At 37.9% G+C, this 23,158-nt stretch overlaps 1 protein-coding gene across 1 annotated transcript in view; it reads left to right on the top strand.

Moving 5' to 3' along the window:
• The first annotated feature begins 16,998 nt into the window (after nt 1-16,998).
• ZNF385D (zinc finger protein 385D) overlaps nt 16,999-23,158 on the top strand; it is a 406,562-nt gene continuing 400,402 nt past the window's right edge. The window contains exon 1 of the mRNA XM_066319782.1: nt 16,999-17,116. Coding sequence (XP_066175879.1) covers nt 17,014-17,116 — 103 coding nt within the window. The 5' untranslated portion in view covers nt 16,999-17,013. The remainder of the gene's footprint in view (nt 17,117-23,158) is intronic.

The following is a 23,158-nucleotide window of genomic DNA, read 5'->3' as shown; positions in this document are numbered from 1 at the left end:
AAGTATTAAAATGCTATATAAAGTGTTCACTAGGTATAAAATCTTTCCTGGTATTTGATAATTTTCCTATCTCAACAACTTTTTTAAGACATTGTTTACCTGCAAACATTTTAATTCTCTTTTACATGAATAATAAACTTAAACTTCTAACACATGCACAATTCTACATAAAAACACCAACTGTAGGTCATAAAATGACTATTCAACTGAATAATAAATCGCAATACCAGATAATCCCCAAGAAAACAAAGCTTTTGGTCTTTCTATTTGGTATGCCAGGGAAATATAGATAACCTCACTAGTTAGAGTAGTGATGTTTCCTTTATACTTGTAGAAATATGCTGCACAGATGTTGCTCATCTAAGCTTTGGTGAGGAGAGAAGAGAGAGCTTGGATTGCCAGGCTGAGTGTTGGTCTTAGTCACTTTTTCTCCATCTAGAAAGCTATTTTAGGAGCTGGCTCCTTCTGCCTTCTCTTTCCTTAGATGTGAAACAAGGAGGTTTTGAATATTGATTGGTTAGAAATTGTTCAAAACTTTCTTTTGTTCTCATTCCTTCACTGAACATCTAATTTCTCTCTCCTCCCTGGACTGCATTCTGTCCTGCACTCTACCACTTTAAATCTGAGGTGTGAGGCGATGATATGAGGGCAAAACACATCCTTGCAGCTTAAATACTCTATTCATATTGTTTGAATTGTTTAGATTGGAATTACAATTTTGAAAAATCTATTTATGTCAGGAAACTATAATCTCATCATGGCTGGAATTGAGAGGGTATCATGGCATCTTTCTGACTTTGTTTTTGGCCTTCAGATAACCAGAATTTTCTATGTGAATTGCAAAATTTAAGAAAAAGATTTAAAATCCTTGTAAAACTTCAGGTTTTCAATTTCCATTCTTCCAAAGGATGGAAGAAGAAAGAGGAAAGAGAGAAGGAAATGGCCCTTGCTGGCATTTTGCTCTTTAAAATAATGCTATATTAAAGGGAGTAATAAGTTAAAATGCCATAAGCAGACAAACCCAACTAATTGATCAAAGAATGATTTTAATGAGTGAAGGGAAATTTACAGCACGCTTGTCATTTTAACAGCATTAAAGTTGTTTCAGGAACATTAAATCCTTATTTTTTAAAAAGGATTTATATTTTAAAAATCCATTTTCTCCTTCAGATACTAAAAAAAGGATATTATAAACATGCTGTAGAATTAATAATGAATTATTAGATACTAAACTTTGATCATTATCTCACAAATATATAATATTTTGATTTCTTGTCTCATAACTGAATATGTTTACTTGTGTGAATTTTTGCAAGTAATTTTATGATACTGTGGATTTTGATGGAAAGTTATGGTAAGTTTTTGGAAAGCAGAGATTTGCCTCAATTTTACAACTGTATCTTTATTCTCTTCTAAAACTACTTGAGAGATCCTTAAAAATGGTTCTGGTCTAATTTTATCAGTGGTGTAGAAATGAATAAGACATTAAGGAAATAATAAACTACTGACATTTGTGGACAGGAAAAACCTACAGGGGAGCTGAAAATTATAAATATTGCTTGTAACAGTAGCTAATGACTACCTCCTAAACTAATCAAAATCAATCTTAAATTTTTTGACATTTAAAAATATTGTCCTAATTTGATTTTATCCTCTGAATAATGAAATACAGAGTTTTCCCCCAATGTCATTCAGTTTCTTAAATCCCCTGAATTATAAATCTATCTGTGCTACCTGCGTGACACCAAAATCACACTGGTTGGAGTCAGAGAGGTTGTGAAAAGAAGTTTGTGTTACAAAGGAGACCAGAAAAGATTTAGAGAGAAAAATAAATACACACACACAAAAAAAAGGGCAAAAGTTACTTGTAACTCTTGCAGATAAGAAAAATTTTAAGAACAAGAAAAGAATTCTGAAAAATGTCACTAACAATCAGTGCCAGCAAAATCCATCTAGGAAGGGAGACAGCAATTATTTAGCTCTAGTTTTGCCAATGTAACAAATGCAATCTTGGTCCTCCTCCTTGGCAAATGGCACAAATCCCATTGACACTGATAGGGCCAGTATTTTGCTCAATGTCCTGATGCAAGCCTGACACAATAACCAACCAACTCACATTGCCCCCAGTAGGACTGTTGCCACTGACTTCACTGGCAGCAGTGCTGAACCTTTTGCCTTTGGGCCATGAGGCTGAAATCAATGAGATCTCTGCTTTTAAATTAGGTCATGTATTCCAGTGTTGCTTGTTTGGGTTTTTTCCTTATGCCTACATCAGGGTCGGATCCATACTATGGCACAGAAGTGGAACAATCAGCTTTCAGTGTACACATTAAGGTGAGCATAGATGTGATGTTGTATTACAGAGTCGATCAATCTGAGCTCATTTTGGCTGTGATGTAATTTTCACTGGTCCCAGTGAAGAAAACACTAGAAACAAATCTGGCCTGTTTTTTCTCTATCAGAGAAAATAAAGGATTTTGGAAATTGAAAAAAAAACACCTGAAAAAAGAACATTGGCTTGATGTTGCTTTTCAAATTTGCTTTGAAACAGTTCAACTAATATAGATTAGTAATCTGTTGACAAAATTAGTGTTAATGAAGCTGAACTCCTTGTTTGCTGTCTTAAATATTGAAATAAAAATGCTAGAAGTTCACCATTTAGTAATAATGTGTAATTTACATTAGCATGTTAGTTTTGTTTGGAATCGAAAACTGCGATATAATAGAACCTCTTTTCAAAGAAAAATGTAGCCTAAAGGTGTGGACCACACTTCATTTTAAAAGCCTAGGAGAATGTCTCACTGAGATTCTTACAAAGTACACTCATTTTTTAGAATGCATCAATGGAAAAGTACTAAAATGTTGTAAGAAAAATGACAGCATTTCTAACTTTTATTCTGTGCATGTGTGCATGTGAAAATACAGACAGAATCTGTGGCGTCCAACAGAGAATTATCATTATTTTTGCATAATGATAATTCTATATAAATTTCTGTAGCTGCAAGTGGAGCATATTTTAAAAAGGAATAAGTAGCATTTTATTATTTCTGCTTTACTTTAAGGGTAATAATTGTCATTACCATGGTTTTTGAAGATAGATATCATACAATATCAAGTACTTAAGTGGTGTACTTTGACACTGTGTGTGAAGAAGAGATTATGTAGTCCAATACGATGATTATGGGGAAAAAAGCCAACCCAGCAAAGAATAAACATCTAATTTGCAAATGAAGACCCCCTGGGAAAAGATAGACTAGATTGTGTGATTGGATTTTTGCAGAAAACTTTTTTTATAATTGCTTTTTATATTTATTTAGTTTGATTAGTTTATTTATTTTGATTAAACAGTCAGTGCTTGCAGATTGTTCTCCATTAGCAAATGTAATTTTCATTTTTCTCTCTCTACTGAACCCATTTTTTCTCTGATCCTATGTTTTGTACTGCATTTGTATGACCTCTTTCACTTTCATTTTACAAGCAGTGGGAGAACAGATGAAATTATCTCTGTTTTCCCTAAGGACATGTTAACCCTGAGCACTGGAGCCTGATGCTGATCTCCTTGAACCAGTGTGGGTTTGAACAGATAAAGATGCCCAGTGCGGCATTTCACCAGCACACTGGCGCAAAAGCTGTTTGCACAGCACTGCTGCACCACTCCGAGCCTTGATCCAACCTTGTAAGTTGCTAGGCTGGGTCTCAAATTCCTTAATGCTCCTGGCTGATAGTGGATGTGGCCCCAGCTCACCTCAGCTCTAACTCATCTACCTGCTCCAAATACACCTAAAAACGGTAGGGAGCTCCTAAACCTATGTAAAAGCTTGTTTCCTCTTGAATGAAGCCATATCCAGTATGCTTTAGCCAAATTATCTTTGCAGAACACCACTTGTACTAACTCCACTGTGCAGCATAATTAAGAACACATTAATGTCATACAGGCCTCATGTCAACCTATTATAAACACTTTAAATCAGAGGGATTCCTCTAAATCTAGTCACTAAAAGATTCTCTCTTTACCAGTGTATTCTAAAGGAGGTTTCTCTTTGCTGAAAAAGATGCTTCGGCTTGAAGAAATTGGCAGAGTGAAACTGGGTGAGTTGAGACTCCCTGAAACATCCTTGTAAACAGAAAGATTAATGTATAGCCTTATTGAAGCCAAGGCTAGTCACCCATTTTAGGAATACTCCAAATATTCCAAAGGAGCTGAGAGTGCTGTTGTTCAGATGGTTGTGTCTGCACTTGCTGCTCAGACACACAAATGTCTTTGACATGGTACCCGCTGCATATTTTGGATGGAAATCTCACAACTTAGAGGTGAGAGTTTCTTGGATGCCTGATAAGGCATATACATTCCCTGAAATCTTGGAAAAAACACTCTCCTTGGTGATTCAGTATTAAGCCTGCTATTTTTGAAGTCGTGGAAGTGACTCCTATGCTTTAGACTTTGGAAAGTAACGAGTATTCTAATGCAAAAGGAAACCCCAATTACTAGTCAAAAGGCATACAGAGCTCCAGTCTGGGTCACAGAGAAGTGCATTAAAGCTGTACAAGGTAAGATAAAGGCTAGCATAAGGAAAAGGCTAGAGGTTTTGCAATGAATAACATTACTGTGCAGGAATTTTAAAGATTTGGTTGATACACATCATGAACCAAGAGAATGGCAAAATCCCTAGCTCTGGGCATCCTACCTAGGAAAAATGGCTAATATTGAAATGTGGACTAACCACCTAAAGGCAAAAAGTGCCTTTTTGCAAAAGATGACTTTTTGCACAAAGGCCAAAGTCAGCTTTGCAGCCAAAGATTTATGTGAGAAACACCATGAGAAAGTAGCCTCAGTTCCCCTGTGCAATGAATGTTGGCACCTCAGTGGAATTAAAGAGTTTCTAAAAATGAGGGGGATTTATAAACTGCTGATTTTATCTAGATTCACCAACTCTCTAAGGATGCTACTAAAGGAATCCCAAGTGACATGACATGAAAAGTAGAGAAAGACTTTGGAAATTGAAAGGTCTGGTAAAAGTCTGCAGCTGTGACAATGCAGAAAATGTGCATTTCTGGGTGCCTTTTGTGTGTTCCACATGAATGTATATATTGCAAGGACACCACTTTATATGGCTTTTCATTGTTCACAGACATGGCAGAATGCACAACCAGAGTGTCTGTGAACCACACAGCTGAAAAGATGAAGCACTTGTTAAACCAAAAAGGAAATTTGTTTCTTCCATAGGGATATGCAAGGAAAACAATTTTTGCAATTGACATTAGGGCATCCTATCACCAGACATGAGAAGATAAGGGAAATTTTTTTCTTTTTAATGGTAAGAAAATTTTCTCACAGCTTCTGTTTTAGGATTTCCTATTTCTACAGCTGGAGATCGAACTGTCACTGACAGGTTGGGTCTAAGAAAACAAGTGCATTAAAATTACATTCCCTTATGTGCTCAAGGGAAATTTATGGGGACACGTGTAAATGTAGTAATGATATTCATCTGTAGTTGACATATCAAAGATAAATGTCAACTTATCTATTTGTTAATGGATCTATTAAAAGCTGTGTTTACACTTTCTGTCTGTTTTTTTTTTTTCTCAAGCACTTACACACAGATGGACTATGCAAACAAATACTTCATTAATCGCAGGACTCAGAGCCAAGTGAACACTTTTGAGTCCAGAATCATGTCAATTAACCCAATTTAATTGCTTTCTTGATCCACCCCCACTTTTTAAACAGTTCTTTTTAGGTTTTTGTACAAGACCAGAGGGACGCTGAATAATTCCATACAATTGAAAGACTCTATACATTCCATTTTATTAAGAAAAATACAATCTGTGCTCTCAAAATGGCACAGCACCATGGAACATAAAGAACAACACAAACAACAAATCCAAGAGCTTAATTAGAATGAGTCACTGAGACAAAGTTGGCACAAACAGTCTAAGATTCCCAAGCTCAAGTGAGGTGATGAGGAAAAAGCAATCCTTTCTAAATATGATAACCATTTGGTTTGAAGTAATTTTGAAGATACTTTTTTCCCCTGCTATGAAACAGCTGCTCTTCCAGTATAAGCACTTTAAAGAAATTTGTCTTTAAGCTGAAATAATGATTCTCATTATTTAAGTTGAGATAATTATATGTGTAGCTCCAACATATACCTGTAGGTTTGTCACTTAGACACACCAAAAAAAAAAAAAATGTTTTGCTTGGAGATCTTTCTGGAGGTCTGTAATACAAAACAGAGTTTTTTCTATTCCTAGCTGTACAACATAGAAAGAACTACTTAGCAGTTAATTATAATAGGTTCAGTGTAAATGATCAACCTGATTTTTTGAGGGAGAAAACAAAAATTGTCTTAAACCAGAAGCTAAATCTGCAAATAGACAGCAACTGATTGTTTTATTATTTCTTAATGAGTAATAATAAAAATGTGAATTTTCAATTTGATCTTGTATGGTATTTTCTCTGAGTGAAAAACCAAGGCATTTCAAAAGATGCATTTAATCTTGTATTTTTGCTAGCTGTATTGCTACCATGTGGTCAAATATTTGACTTTCTGAATGAAATTCTGTACAACAATTTCGCAAGCTACAAGCCGGTGAAATATTGCTTATCAAAACTTAAAAATGTAATATTTTTCTCCTCTATTATCTCACTGGTATACATTTCATTAACCTTGGCAGGTATATATGATGTTTCTAACTAATTAGATGAAGAGGTTTTGCTATACATGTGTTTCTGGCATGGTAAAAAGGATTACTCATGTGATGCCACAAGACTTTGCAAATGGATAAGTGATTTTTTTTTTCCTCTCTAGAGTGAAAAAATAAGGCACACTTTAAATAACATTTCCTGGGTATCAGCTATTAAATCTATGAAAACGTTAAGGCTACAAGCATTTTTATTAATGTTCTTAGTTTTTTAAATGTTCCCAGAAAAGAAAGAAGTTTTAATAATAAAAACTTAAATGTCACGTTTTTTATACATCAACACATAAAGGACTTTTTTAAAATTTCAACTTTCTCAGACCCTCAACAGCTTCCTATAAATCCATGTCATTTGAACAATTCCCACATCTGTGAAAATTCCCAATTTGCCATTAATCAGACAGAATTTGCCTCTGCTGAAAAAAACCCTGTGATTGAGAACAATGTCTTCAATACATCTCTCTAAAGAAACATTTAATAGTTCACTCCTTCTGAACAACGTTAAAATAATAACTTAAGCCTAAACTCTCATTTGGTTTTCTCATTATGCTCCCTGAAGCTAATGGGACTATATGCATGCTTAAGCATGTACTCCAGGGCTTTCCTTATAGGCTGTAGTTCAGAATGGCAAGAGGATAATATTTAATCAAGGAAGCAAGCTTTAGTTCAAACTTCCACTGTCACTGTTATGTCTAATAGTGAAGGAAATTATTTAAAAGCTGCTGGCACTCCGTCCTTATATTCAGCGTGATCTCAAAACCACAGAATGGTCTATTACATTTTTCTGCTACTTGAAACTTGGAACATGAAAAGTTACAGGACTTTTCCCACAAATCCCTTGCTTGCAAGAACAAGCACTTACAGGATTGACCTGAAAATCCTGAAATTCTTTTTGAGGTTTCTGGAAGCTGGGAAAATCAGGGTCTTAGATTGCAGGCCCCTAACTTGGCACCTGGTTTGGATCTAAGCTCAGTCAGAATCCAGATCCAGTTAATATGTCTCTAAAAAAGCATTTAGCAGGCTCTCTTGAGAGCACATCTAAAGAGTAATAAAGAGGTGTCTTCCTCACAAATGTAGCTTGGTGTGGTATTTTAAATTTAATTTCAAATTCTGAAAAAAAGGAAATTTCCCTTTTAGCCCACAGGCTTTATACTGGATAAAATACTTATGTAGAAAGTGGCAAACTCAGGTTCAAAAATCTTTTACAGCCATTTAAGAATTAAAACTACATCCATTTTAAGAATGAATGTTAACCATTGACCCCACAGACTTTTCCAAGGATGGGGCATGCATTCATGCTGAATTTCAGCTGCTTATAGATCATAATTATTATAAAATATATAAATTTTTACATGATAAATAATTGACATATTTGTGTTGTAGGAAAAGAAAAGAAATGCATCACTTTATTAGGAAGACCTGCGTCAATTTTTCCTTCTGCTCCCTGCAGTACTTATCTATTTCACATTTAGGAGTCTCTAAATAGGTTTGTGAACTGCCAATTCTAATTCTTAATAGAGTTCACTTTGATCCACCTTGAAGGTAGGTCTGCCCACAGACATATAAAACTGCATTACTGACTCCTTTGGTAGTGAAATGTTTATAATTTAGACTAATTATTGCCTAATAATTTATTGCCTTATAATTTAGACTAAGTATTGCCTGATTTTAGGTAATTGTGCTTTATATGTCCTATGCATTGTGATTGTCTCCTTTGTCTTTACTGAGGTGAATTTCCTGTTGACAGAGTCAGGAACAGAAATTAAATAAGGTAAGTTGAGCTTTGGTCAAAACTGAGTTTCTCTATATTTGATATTAGGATATAGAATATATTAATCCAATCCAGGGGATGGGAATATTAACTAATATTTCATGTGCCTTGGGCTTATCATATTCCTGCTAGGCTCTTTACATATATTCATCTAATGCTGAGTGTACCTCAGTATTATATTTTTTATATATTTTGAATGTTTAAATATTTTTTATATATTCCCAAATCCTTTGAAGTAATTTTTCTTTTTCAGGGGCAGCATTTCACATACCTTCTTTTTTTTCTCCATTGCAAATTATGTAAATGCAGATCAAAATATGATATGTTTTAGAAAATGTTTCCTTCCCTGTGGATGAGTGCTTAATTTTGCTGTTTGAGTGAAAGAAATGATTGTAGTACAGGATGCACCTAAGTCTAAGAGGATGTTGCATTGTTCTGTTGAACTGCTGCAGCTTTTAAATATTCAGATTTTTGTCTCAGGTCTCTTAGAGTAGTGCTGTACAGGATTGTTCAATCGGCCAAGAGGGACTCTAGGTATGTAAACTTGAAGTATCAATATTTATTTACTTTTGTGTGAGTGTGTGTGTGCAGCAATGATGAAATGTTTCTCGAGTTTGATTTCTGAAAAAAAAAAAAATATTATAGGGGTTTATGTGCTTTACATAATTGGTTTTGGCAAACCAAGCTTTTTATTCCTGTATTTTGAGATCTGGAGTGACCTAGACTGATCTTTTCTGCCATTATACCTTACACATACCAGAGGTATCCCATGGGATTAAAAAATACATGTTAAAAACAACTGTCTTAACAAGTTTTAACTCCCTGATTACTAATATGAATTGTTGCTTGGTTTATTAGCATAAACCAAGGAATAACTCAAGTGGATACAATCTACCAATCTATTTAAGAAACAAGTAAGTAACACATGACGAATATAACTCTGTATCTATATAGAGAATGCCTCTGAGAGATATAGGATTATGAAATCCTGGAAGTTACAATGTATTCCTGTTGAAAATTATGAGATAAAAATAGCAGAGGCAGATTTGAAAGTTATGTGCACAGCCTGTCTTAGTTTTACTGTAGTTAAACAGAAAAATAGGAAGACGTGGATCATTATTACCAACTCTAATTGTGTTTTATTTGTTTTTAAAAGTCAGGTAGTTCCATGGTGTGTATCTGGTTCATCATGTACTTCCATATCCCTTAGTCCTGTGGCTATTAAAGCTGAACTTGAAAAAAATATATTGGGAACTCCAAAGGTGTCAAACATTAAATTGTTTTTTTTATCTTCAGTCTGTAGGAAATGCAGGGTCTGGCTGTGACAGCCCAAAGCAAACCCAGGAGAGGAGCGTTTCTTTCCTTGGGTCACGAACAGGGCGCTGGCTCCTGGGGGCAGTGTGTTACACTGCTCAGCTTTGCACTGGCTCAATTACAAGCTGCTTCTTCTCCCTTGTCCCCCTTTCCTACACATTTCCTGTTTTCCTCTTCTGTATTCATGCAGTACTATGGAAATGTTGATTTTGACCAAGACTGAAAGATCAAATAGGTAAGGCCAAAACGTATCCATCAGAACTGTGCCCGAAGGTACAGCCCCTGTTGCTGCAGAGGTAGCAGGGGAGGAGTGCTGACAACAACTCTCATCTCACATTGCACACAGTTCTGGTCTCTGTCAGCCTTGAGATGTGCCAATCAACTAGACAGCACATGACCTGGCAGGCATCATAATTGTGAACATTAGCAGTATCTGCTTCTGACTCCAAGATGAGATTGTTTTTCTGGTATGTATATGAAGAAAAAAAAGCTTTCATAGATAAAGGGGACACATTGGTCAGTCTCCTGGGAGGTAGAAGTCATTCTTCCACCTCTGAATCTTTTCTTCTGCAGGCCAAAAGAGCAAAGTTGCCAAAATTCTATTATTCAGAGCAAATAGGTTTCAAGGAGGTTAAATATTTTATTGTAGTTTGATAGTTATTTCTATAGCAAATCAAAAAAGAAGGAAGCAGTGAGACAGAAATGTCATGAAGTAATATTTCAATAACCTAGGAACTTGTCAGCATGTTCTGTTGGATGGTCAGACCATCAGTGACAACGTCCTGGAATTCTGCTACTGAATGTAACTGAGTTGTGCCCATCTCCTCAACTCTAAAAGGTCCCTGGATATTGCTTGAGTCCAAAGTCAAAAGGAATAGAGAATAGCTTTTGAACAGAAATAGTTCCATTAGGGACTAATGAAAATATCAAAGAAAACAGAAATTATGAAGGCAACTATAAACCTAAAAAGTTATATGCTGAATAGCAGAGAACCAACCGAAGGAAAAGGAACTAGTGCTAATGATCAGGGATCTCATGTACACCTAATTCCTAAGGAATTTCCTTATTTTCATTCCATATTCTTCTTTGATGTTGCATAGAAGCAGTGCACAGAATGTTTTGTTAAAGTAGCTTTTAGACATCTATTTACAATTTAAATATTAATGTAGCAATTCTTTCAGGAATTAGGTGGTTGTTGAAGTAGAGAGGGGAATACAGACCAAATTATATAATTTTGAGACACATCTTTAATCTGTCTTATTCTGTTCTCTTTACCCAAAGCAATGCTTTTTGTCTAAAAGTCAGGGAAAAGCCATATAATGCAGTTGTGGTGAATTTAATGGGTGATTATAGCTACGAAACTGTATGAGTTTGGTTACATTAACATGTTGCTCAGTATGTAGCATAGGCTGTGTTCAATGCATTTTTGGCTACTGCAGTTAGGGCTCAATCACAGACATCAAATTCAAGCACAACTCCCATAGAAGAGAGAGTGAAACCCTGAATTATGGTCATAGAAGCAAAGAACAAACAAACTATTCACAGCTGCTAGTGCCATAAAACCTGGATGAGGTTTCCTGCAACCTGCAATATGCCGAAGGGACGCTACAGATATTGTGGCTGTTGGCAGGGAGATGCACAGCCAGGAGAGGTAATGCTTCATTCAGCATGTTCCTCTTGCAGCCCCTGGCAGTAGATTTTCTGCAGTTTCCTACAGAGCTGCAAATAGAAACTAAAGCTGTGCCTGACTCACTGAACCTTTAAGAAGGAGACAGGTGAAAAAGAGCTTGCCTTATTTTTCTTTTTTCCCTTCAAGGCGAGTTCCCACTGCAGGACAAATATTTTATTCTATTTAGCCTGTGAGAGGTCCATTTCTGCTCACAACTGTAAGGACTAAATCCTTAGTCAGATGGTTCTATTGTGATGGTCAGTGATATTAAATTGAATTCAGTTTCAGGTCAGAAAGAAATAGAAAGGAAGGTCTCTTTAAAAATTTTTAGCATAGCTTTTTTTTGTTAAATTCTATGGTAATTAAAAGCTGAATTTAGCCTTTTATGACTGACCTTCTAATTCTTGTCTCAAAGATCCCTGGGCATAACTTTGCACTATATTTACTTAAAACCCTATTCCTCAGGGTATCCAGAGGTGAAGTCCTAGTAAATACCTGAGAGCAGTGTGTCCTCTTGGGATCCTGCCTCTTGCACATCCTAAATATTATCTGTCTTTTTCTCCAGTTCTTTAATAGCATTCCTGTTTCATTAGCTAACAAGAGAGATCAAGAGGCAGCCCTGCAACAATTCCATAGCTTTGAAAGCAGAAATTTCTTTTACATAAGCTTTATTTTTCAGTCACTGAGACATGGCTGACCTGAAAAAGCAGTAAATATTCAGTTTTTCTTTATATTTATACCTCTACAACTTTTATTTAATTCAGAAACCTCACAATCTATTTGTGAGCTACTAAGTTGTGGTACCTGGAAATACATACTTTTATCTCTAAATGTTTCCTCTAATTCCACTAATTGTATTAGTGCATACAGTTTCCGCAGCCTGCGCTAAGTTACATAGTGAAATGCTGAAATATCTCATGCATCGATACTGGGATAAATGAGCTTGAGATTGCAAATCTTGTAGTTTTTCGGTATATTGGATGAAAAGACACAAAAACATGCAGACAAGTCTGTCTTTCAACAACAGGACTTTCAGAGACAGGACTATGAGTCAAGTAAGTCCTTCAGATCAGATTTGTGTAGAAGTTTGGAAAAAACCCAGAATTTTGGCATGACATTCAATATGTAATAGGATCATTTAAAATTTGAGCTTTTAGAATAGTAGCTTAAATGCTCTAAGGTCAAAGCTGTATCCTGTAGGCTTTCTAAATTTCCATATTTATCTGCCTGATGCATCTATCCAGCACCCTCGATTCGTTGGGCAGATCCTTGATTGCTTTTTGCAGTCAACTGGATCAAAGTCTATGCAGCATGAAACGTGTAGGTGCAGGTCATGAATCGTATCTTCTGTATTACCCATTGGAAATGTATCCCTTCACTTCCACTTGCTGGGAAACAACTTTTCTGGTGTTAGGAGTAATAGCTGAAGGAACTGAGATGCATAAAAAGAAGCACAGGCAAGGGTATAGGGAGCAAAAGTGTTGCTTTGCAGTGTGACATTGTTTCAGAATTATCCATTTTTTTCCCCTAGTTTCTAGGAGTAGGAGAAACAATATTAAACTTAAAAAAAGATTCTGGGACTTCAAGTGTACTTTAAGTTTTGAATATGTAGCCTAAAAATTCTACTCTGTAGATATGAGGATAAATCACTATTTATGATTCTTTGAACATGATTATAGTGGCTGTCCATTTTGTCAAACTTCTGGCACTAAGATGTTCTTTTTTTATGACTCTAGCTAGCCCTTTAAACCTACCCCCACGTTTGTGAAATAATTACGAGCACAAGAAGCCAAAAATGTGACTTGTTTAAGATTAGCCTTGAAGTCTGCCTCTAACAGCTCTGGCCAGCAGCAGTGTTATGGTTTTGGGCTGGTGGGGATCCTTGTTGCCCTCTGTGCAGGCACAGTATCCTTGCCAGACTTGTGTGTGCATAGCTGCCCCTGGCACGTGGAAGAAATAATACTCAGACAGATTATATAGAAGATTATAAAGCTGTGGTAGGGGTGGACACGACTATTGTCAAGGCAAGAGCCACCACAGCCTAACTTCTGCTCTGTGCCTTGTTTTGTGGCTGCAACCAAAGACATCCTGCTGTGTTTCCATTTCCTCCAGCACCAGGAAGCACAAGAGGAGCCTACACTGGATGACCCAAAACAATGCATGAAAACAGCTGAGGTTGCTGAGAAAGAGCGAGCTGGGGGATGAGTGCTGGTTCAGCTGCTTTGTTGCAGCTCTGCACCTGTACAAATCAGAGCAGGGCAGCTGCAGACAGGTAAGTTAGTAAGTTAGTGCATAAAGAAAAGAAGAAAAAAAAAAAAAAAAAAAAAAAAAAAAAAAAGGCAAAAGATGGGCTTCTTGTTATTCAGCTTTTTTTGTGGTTTTACAAAATCTCTCATAATGATTCATAACGTCGAGGCATCTTCTGGAGGGGCACAGATTCCCCTGTGGAATGTCAAGTGGTGGTCTGCAAGGAATCAGTGTAATTCTGTGAACTGCTTTTCTATTCAACTAGCTTTTCTCTAATTGACTAGGTAAGGAGAAGTAGATGGCATCAGAACAAAAATAACACTAAGAGAAAATTCATGCTAATGGTCAATTATGAAGATGTTGACACCAAGTATTGGACTGGAAGGTGGGAGGGGACAGAGGAGTCCAAGGCTTCTTGATTAGAGGTGAATTGGTACCTTGGCCTGAACTGAAGCCTTCCCAAGTTGAGGTCATATCCTCAGAGAGTCTGACAAGACAGCATGTACTGTGTATTTCCCTTTCCAAAGGAAGCAAGTATAATAATTTCAGCACTGAGAACTGGTACTATTGGAAATGCTTCCATAATATTCTTAGGTAAAACAACAGATGCCTAAGCAAAAAAGTGTGTATGGCAGTGCTCCTATTTGTGAAGGTCTGAATAAGTCTGTTCAGCAAAAGCGAAATTTAGAACACATATTCAAACCACCAGTCTGTTTTGTACTTATGTGCAAAGAACACACTAAACAGAGAGATATGACACCCAAATACTCATTTGCCAGTGGAAAAACAGCCCCAAGTTAATACTTGAAAACAGTTGTACATCTCCAATGCCAAATGAGCAGGAAACATAAACAAGACTAAACAAAAATTAGCTCGAAACCCATGATGCCATGGCAAAAAAATGACAGTATGAGACACAGAGGTAGCTCTTCAATAGTATAAATTTTTTTTATCTGCATTTTTTCTTTTCAACAGAGGCTTCTCATATTATCAATTCTGTCTTTTGTTGGCAAATGAAGAAACGTGATGATCTGCCAAATCACAGGTAGTAGCACACTGAACAATAATATTTAAGAAGACTCCTGTCTCTTTCCCTCCTTAAAAAAAAAAAAAAATTGATAATAGAAAAATAATTCTTTCAATGAGGGATTGCAAATATGTCTTTTCAGCTGTGGAAGTTTCTGCAAAGTTACCTCTTTTCACAGTGACAAATCAAGTATGTAATAGTGGTACAAGTCTTATTTTTCTTTTTCCTTCCCCTCCCCTGTATTAAAGCTGTTCTGGAATATTAAATCTATATAGAACTACTGCAGACTTTTCCTCCTCACTGATACTTTTCTTTATATGGAATATATATTTTATGTCATTTAAAAATATTGCTCTCTACAAAACACTTTTATACTTTATTTTTCATTTGCATTCCAAATAGTTGCTGTAGGGCTTTCTGATACTTAGCAAAAGGAGATAGATCCCCAGATGTATTTTCTTTTGTTCTTCTTTCTTCCTTAGTTCCTTCTCCCCTGTGTAAATACTCCTATAAAAGTAGATTTAACAAAAGACCATTCACTATAAAAAACTTCCTCAGCAGTGACATGATACACCACACACCCACTTGTGTAGTCTTTATCAATAACAACAGAAACAGTGTCAAGTGATAAAAATATATGTGATTTAAATCAGCTGTTTTGGGAGTATATTTATTCAAGACCCTTCAAGTAGAGATGAATAGCAAGTTTCTAAATGTGATGTTATGAGGGTAAGCAAATGAGTCATTATTTGTATTCTAGAGCAATAGAGTTGGGCAAGAACAACACTGCAAGAGGGAATAAGCAGTCGTATCTAGCTGTTTATTCTATTACATCCATCACCACAGGGTGTATCTGTGCATGTGAGGTCAAGGTCAGTGATCCTTGTTCACATGAATCATTCTCAGCACTAATGAAAAACACCCCTGATGCAGCGTGTTGGAACACCAAGAGCTCCGGCAGATCCTGACACTCCCGGCTCACTTCTGCCAGAATTCGCAGGTGAGGCAGAGCGGCTGTGCTGGGGGACATGCGGGGCTTGGGATGGACGAGAGCTTAACAGAGGCTCTTGGTGGAGATCGGCATTGAGAAGGAAAAGAATTTTTAGCTGAAGGATAAAACAGTGCTGCTGTGGGCCAGCTATGGCTCCTTTACACCTGGGCTGTTTGAGTTTCAAAGATGAAGAGCCCTTCAAAATAGAATATTAATTAAAAAATCACAACCTGGATCTGAGTTAGTTTCCAAATAATTATTTTTTTAAAGTTGTGATAACAAATCCTAATTGTCTTTCTCCACAAGTTTCTTCAAGTCAAGGAAACAGAGATGGAATATAGTGGCACATGAAGAAGGGTTTATTTGTCTTGTCTCCCCCTCCTCCTCTTTCAATCAGTGCAAATTCTGCATACATTTTCTCCGCATTTCAGTGCCCATGCAGAAAGAAGGATACATTTTGTGGAAGTGCTGATCACATATATATATATGTGTGTGTGAAAAATTAAAAATCAACCATGGAATAGTTTTCAGGGCTGCTGCAGTGACTCCTAAAATTTGATATACAAGTGGATTTATTACTAAGATTGCAAATAAAAGTTATGGGCGTTATGTTTCTTGCACTGCAATTATCCTTCTACAGAAATCTCGGCGGCCCCTCGCCAAAGCCAGGCGAGGAACTCGATGGCCAGAGGAGTCCCCGGGACTCTAGAGAGGAAGAAGAGGATGCTCCGCGGAGGTGAGGGAGGAGGGAGGCAGGCTGTTGTCTCACCACACATGGTCTTGTGGGAAGTGGGAATCTCAGGTTGAGTTACTCATCGGTATGGAGTCAGGAGTGTGCACAACCAATGATTTTGATGGCAGGAGGTAACGTACACATGTTTTTCAGGGAAGGTGCTGTAGGAGGACTTGCCGGCGGCCAGGAGGAGGTTTGTGCCGAGGGCTGTCATTTCCCAAGCGCGGAATTCTTCTCATCCCGGGAGCCCATCGCCGCCGCCTCCGATGCTCTCCCTCCCCACGGTACGAGCAGGGGCCGGCGGCGCACTGACGCGGCGGGGCACGGGGGGCGGCCGCCGTCCCCAGGGCCGCTCCGGGCGCCCCGGGGAGCGGGGCGGGGGGCGCGGGGCGGCGCTGCCCGTGCTGGGCGCTGCCCGCCCGCGCTGATTGACACCGGCCCGGGCGGAGGCGGGTCCGCGGGGACCGCGCCGCTCCCGCCCGCCGCCGCCGCCGGGCAGCGCGTCCCGCGCTCCGCCGCCGCCCCCGCGCTCTCCCGCCGGGATCGCGGGGCCGCCCGCGGCATGGCCGGCGCGCTGGGCAGGGGGGCGGCGTGCTGGCGGATGCGGAGCGCGGCGGGCGGCAGGAAGGAGAAGGCGCCGGGCGCCAAGCCCCAGCCCCGGCACGGTAAGGGGGCGGCCGCGGCGGGGCTCGGCGGGGCGCCCCGAGAGGTGGGACCGGAGCCCCGAGGTCCGCGCGGGGCAGCCTGAGGGCAACTTGCCCGTGACTTGTTTTACCCGCTCGGCTCCTCCGGGGCACGGGGATCCTCTGCTCCTTTCCCCTCCAGCGGATGCGGAGCCAGAGGAGCTCCCTGCTCCCAAATTCCGCCGAGCTGCGCCTTATGTCTTTTATTCGCCGAGGCGAAAGGAGGGGAACAGCGTTCGCGCGCGTTTTGGCATCTTGCTTTGATAGCGGCTTCTTTGATTATTTTTGCAGAAAGCACTTGCAATCTGGCAAACGCCAGTGAACCCGAGAAGAGTCCCCGAAATCTCTTTTGGCTTTCACTATCTTAATGCCCGGAAAGCACTGTTGAAAATATTGCCCTGTGTGCTGTTGTCTCCTCCTCCCTTACTTGTTCGGGGAGACAGATGCTCTCTTTGAAGGCTAAACAGCGCACAGGCAGTTCTCCCAAAATCAGATCCTGACTTCGAAGACATAGAAAGGAGTGGTGTTCCACGAACTATTGAAAACAAATGTTGAGGTTCATGACCCTTGTGTATTAGACGCTGAACGCAGTTTACCCAGAGCCAAATGTGTCACGTACGGTTTCCTTACTGTACTGCTTGGCTGTCACTGTTCTCTGCTTTGAGAAACAAACCCAACTGTTTGTGGATCTGGTTGCAATGTCTGGAAATCTCACTAGAATTTGTCCTAGGTGTGTGTTCCCCCTTGGGTTTTAAATCCACTATTCGGGTAAGTGGGTTTGCAGAAGTCTCTGACCTGCTCCTTCAAGGGTAAGGTAACAGCTTAAGTTGTGCTTGAGTTCTGCGTCAATTTGCGTTTGTTTGTTGTTGTTGATGTTTTCCCCAAAGTAACTTCGTGTTTTTTCCTGAGAATCTAATTTGGCTGAAGGAGTAATCTGTACTCTTTACAAGTCCTGGGGTTGCTATAGCTCATTCAGTAGTCTTGATGACAAAGATGTTGGGATGACTGGGAGCCTGGCATCTCAGGTGCTGGCGTTTTGAGAAGATGCTTGCTAAGAAAGTAATACACTCAAATGCAGGTCTGAAATAAAAGCACACTCAATGTTTCCTCCGTTGACTGTCACCTAGATATTTCTGAGTTGGAGTGCTTTTGCAGCAACATCTCCTTTTCCATTTTGCTTCTTTGTGCCCCTTTCACAAGCCAAAAGAGGAAGCAGGCTAAAAGTTGGACTAAAGATTTTGTCAGTGGATGTCAAAAACACTCTAAAATAAATTCAGTGGGGGGAAAAAAGTGTTACGCATTTAGAGAAGAAAAGTGGTTGTTTAAAAATAATTGTAAATATTTATCTTACTAATTCTGACTGTAATGCTGGTCATAAGGACTCACATGTTAATGTTGATGGGATTCCTTTAAGTTGTATATACCTGTTATATGTGGGTATTACACAGTAGCTAGGCACATAGACCAAAACTCTGGATGCAGTGAATTCAGTGGGAATTCTGCCACTGACCTAAGAGGAGCCAGAATTGAATCCACAGACTTTGTAGTGTGAGGTGTCGGGCCAAACTGAAAACATTTGGCTGATTCAGCTGTGCAATTGTGGCAAAATTTATAATCCTGCATATGCTGCTATGATTAATATATTATCATAATGTCTCTACCCTAAATTAGTGAAATTACAGAATTCTAAAATAACTTGGTTCTAATTTACCTTAAGAAAAAAGGTGTGGTGTGCTTCAGTCTATCAGGATTTCTTCTTATAAATGTTTTCTAAAGTATCATATGACACCGAGTTCACATTTAAGTAATTGCTGCAACTACTCAGAACACTGAATTACACTGAAGCCCGTACACTTTCCATCCCAATTAGATTTCAATTATAATTTCAAAATAAGCACTCTCTTATATTGCGTTTGCAAAGTGAGCTAGACTTAGTTATCAGATCATTTACTAACATTTGACAGCTCCAAATATAAGGTAAAAATGAACTTAGACTAATTTGCATGTCCCTAACACTGATTGTGTGGTATAGAGAAATATTTGGGGTAAAAACCAAAGAAGTGATATTACTTTAGTATGCTTAAAATTTTTTCAAAGTTATGGAAACACTCTCTTTCCCAAGAATGGACTTTTAAGTAAATTTCAGCTTTTGTAAGCAGTATTGATCAATTAATCATGCAGGAACAGAGAATTTACTTAAAATGTTTAAGCTAAAGCATTAGAGGGGTTATGATTAAGATATACCTAAACGTAAAATTGGAGTACGTGAACTACCAACAATTTTTAACTAGCAAACAGACTGACGGGTTTGACTCATTTATACCTGCATGCATTCACTTATCAAAGTGAGATGGGAACTGTTCACAGGAGAGCTGTATGAAATTTGGGAAGTAATATTTCTTCCTAACCCTGTTTTTGCTACAAAACCATTTCAATGGGCCACTGTCCTCCCTTGGTAAAAGGTGTCTTAGCTCTATGGAACTCAACAGCGCTGTTATGATTGACAAAACCTGAAGTCCATGCACAGTATTTCTGTGTATGTTTGGATTAAGATATGTTTATTTGGGCATCACTTAAGGGTCTAAATTGGCAGGGTGCATATTGAGTTGCAGCTGAGCAAACTTGCCATTTAACTGAGTCAAGTTACAAATATTTTCCAGCTTTGACATTCTTCTCACCTTTTACATGAGGAATTATGGGGACTTTTTTATACTTTTCTGATATTTAAAAATACAAATATGAAAATTTTCCTGTGATCTCATGTGCAAAAGATATTGTTTTACAGGCTTTGTGGTTTCATGCCATGTAAAGCAATATAAAGCAGAACTAGCATTTCCACCCATTGTGATCTATACGGTAAATGAAGTCTTGTCAATATTCCAGCAAAAAGTTTGAGATCCTGTTGAGATGATGAATATTTACAGTCTTGTAAAAAGTCTATTTTTAAATGATTTAATCTTGGGTTATCATTGGCAACTTACCTATAAAATCTCCAAAGACCTTGAAAACTGACGGCTACAGCCAGAATTCTATTACAGATTCTCTTTAGGCGTTAATGAGTAACCTAATGAAAAATATGCAAGTAAAGTAATATTTTAGTGTACTGCTTAAGAAAACTTTGAAATATTTGTATGAGAAAACCTCCTCCCTTGAGGAGTAGATATCGAAAGATTGTGACTAAAAGCTGTGAAACGAATACTTTTTAAATTACTTGGTGCCACCAGAAATAACTTCGGGAGAAAAAGCAATGTTTCATATCCCTTTTAAAAAGCTATGTGAAAGTTAATATAAAAACACTTACCAGGGAAAAACAGCACAAGTAAATAGTGCTGGATGCATGTATGGGAGTGTGTATGTCCACATTGGTGAAGTTTTAGACAGAAAACAATTACTTTCAATTTATTTGATTTTTTTTTTTTAAGAGCTGGCAAAATGTTCCCTGTTTAGACTGGCAAGTGCAAGTCCTCTGTGCTTCAGCCAGCACGATGAAATCAGTTGTTTTTGGGCCAATATGTTGAATTATACCCAGGTAGGCTGGATAAATGAATATGAGCTCTAACAATGCAGACCTCTTTTTCACCTGGATCTGCTGACTAATTTTAGTCTTCACCTGTCTAGAGTAATAAGACAAAAACTGTTGTTGCCGTGTTTGTTGGTGCAATGGAAAGGTTATAGTGTGGGAAGGGTAGAAGTCAACAGATGATTAGTGCAGAGACATGATCTCTTCTAACTGTGTTGAACTGCTGGGAAAATAGAGAGAGACAAAAAAAACCCCTACAAACCATTTCATTGTTCTCCTCCTGAATAAGCTTAGTTGTATGCACATGTGCAAACATCCAGGTTGCTCCTGGGCTGGACGAATTCCACAGTAAGGAAATTAAATTGTGCTTGAGCTTTCCACGTTTAGATGTTTTCATATTTGTACATTTCTTCTTCAAGTATTCAAGGATGTGCTTCAGTATTTTCTGTTGGCTTTTCCTTTTCTTCCTTCTCTGTCTCCTGGGAAATAATGTTGTTGGTCATATTGAGGTAGTCATGACCAAATCTTCTGTTTTGCTTGAGGCGTAGTTCTCTCACCTCGTTTTTTACATGTGCCTTATTGTAGCATTTGTGAAAGTAAATATCTGAAGTTAATTTATATATATTTATATATTTATATTTATCTGTATATGTTTAATATAAAGGAGAAGAAATTTTCTTCTTGAAGCAAGTAAACATCTTTTCTGTGATCCGCTGAAACCATCTGCGGGAAGATTTTAAATATTGAAACATTTTCCTAACCTATATGTTCAGAGTGTGTGAACACTGATGTTATTTCTGTTTACATCTACTGACACTTTGATGCCTCAGCCACTTTTGGGGTCTCATTAGTAAGGCAGTGTGTTAAGTGTGTAATGCAGACCTTGCTCTGAAGGCATGGCTTTCCAAAAAAATGGATGGGTAAGGGTTTTGGCCTGGAGAACAAGAGGGGTTGGTTTGCCAAACATATTTTAACTTGATTAGCCTTTCTCTTTTTCCTTTGTTGTAAGTTCTAGCTGGCTATTATCTCTTCCTGTGGTTGTTTCTGGTTTTTTGTTTGTAAAAACATATTTGTTTGTTTCTTTTGTTTTGGTTTTCAAATTAATTCACTGTATAAAAGGTAATACCTTAGTGGATGCCCAGTTCATAGAAGAGGATATTTGTGATACTGATAAAACCTAGCGTTATAACTTCCTCAATTAGAGATAAGTAATCAGAGCTAAAAATCCACAGATTATTCTAAATTTTAATTTATGATAGAATGAAAAACCAACCATCTAGATCTTAGAAGCAGACTCCAAATACAGTTTTATGATATTTATTTAAATCTAATTTTGGCACAGAAATGTAGTTAAGAAAGCAAAGACTTCCCTTCCATTTCATAACCAGATATATTTTGCTGACTTTTTTATTTTTTATGGACTATTTGGGTCGTTCTCGTCAGACAGAGTCTCAAGTTACCTTGCTGGGAAGTACAAGGTGTGACCTGAAAGGAAAAAAAAAAGAATCGCTTTCCTGATAATTTGGCTTTTGCTGTTGAAAATTCTGAAGCTAGGTGAAATGATTGCTCTGACAGAACTATAGAAACTATCTCATTTCAGTACATTCTGAAATATTTTATATTTTGAGTAACCCTGGCTCCGGGGCATTTTATACTTGCTTCTGGAAGTTTCCAGTCCTAGTATTCAGTTTAACATATCTGCCTTTGTCTTTCCATTTAGCCTTGCCATGTTAAAACAGTGAATCATCTTGTCCATTAACTACAGTTGGAATGTCTATTTATGCAGTGAATTTGTTTTGTCATGTTGCCTTAATAATTGATTGGAACTGTGGCAACTCCTGACTGCTTTCCCATATGAATTTGGGCTATTCCCGGTGCTGTTCTGAGCAGTGGAATCGTAAGCCATCCCCAGATCTGGAATGTCCTTACCCTTTAAGGATTTCACTTGTCTTTGTCATGAAACTGTAAGGCAGCATTTTAATTTTCTGTCTTCATGCATATGGCATTGTGTAAAGGATGTAATATTTCCGATAAACAGTTGAACAAGGAATATTGTTATTGTAGGTTCACTTCGATACATTCTGTTTTGTTGATGGATTTTAAAATTGGTGCTGATAAAAACATTGAAGCATTAAATAGCAAGTGAAACAAAACTATAATGGCATTCTTTCAATAATTTAGGGAAGTGACATGGTGCAAAGGAAGGGGCTACAGGGCAGGGAAGCTGTGCTAGCAAATGCAAATTTGTACCTCTTGTCTTGTGAGTGGGCTTGAAGACAGCACTCTGGTTGCTATTTAGGCAGCGTTTTGAAAATAAATGCCCTTTTATTAAAAAGGCATTACACTGACAGTTCATTGACTCATTAAATAGCATTTGCCTTGACTATGTAGTAGTATCATTGAGATGATTTTCTTCACATCCATGAAAAATATCTTTTTTGCATTTGGAAGGTACTCACTAAAGGATCTACTTAATGAATAAGCCCAAAATACTGTGTAAAATG

This window comes from Sylvia atricapilla, chromosome 1 (genome assembly GCF_009819655.1).
Source record: "Sylvia atricapilla isolate bSylAtr1 chromosome 1, bSylAtr1.pri, whole genome shotgun sequence".
NCBI classification, from domain to species: Eukaryota; Metazoa; Chordata; class Aves; order Passeriformes; family Sylviidae; genus Sylvia; species Sylvia atricapilla.
This window is presented reverse-complemented; position numbering and strand designations above follow the sequence as displayed.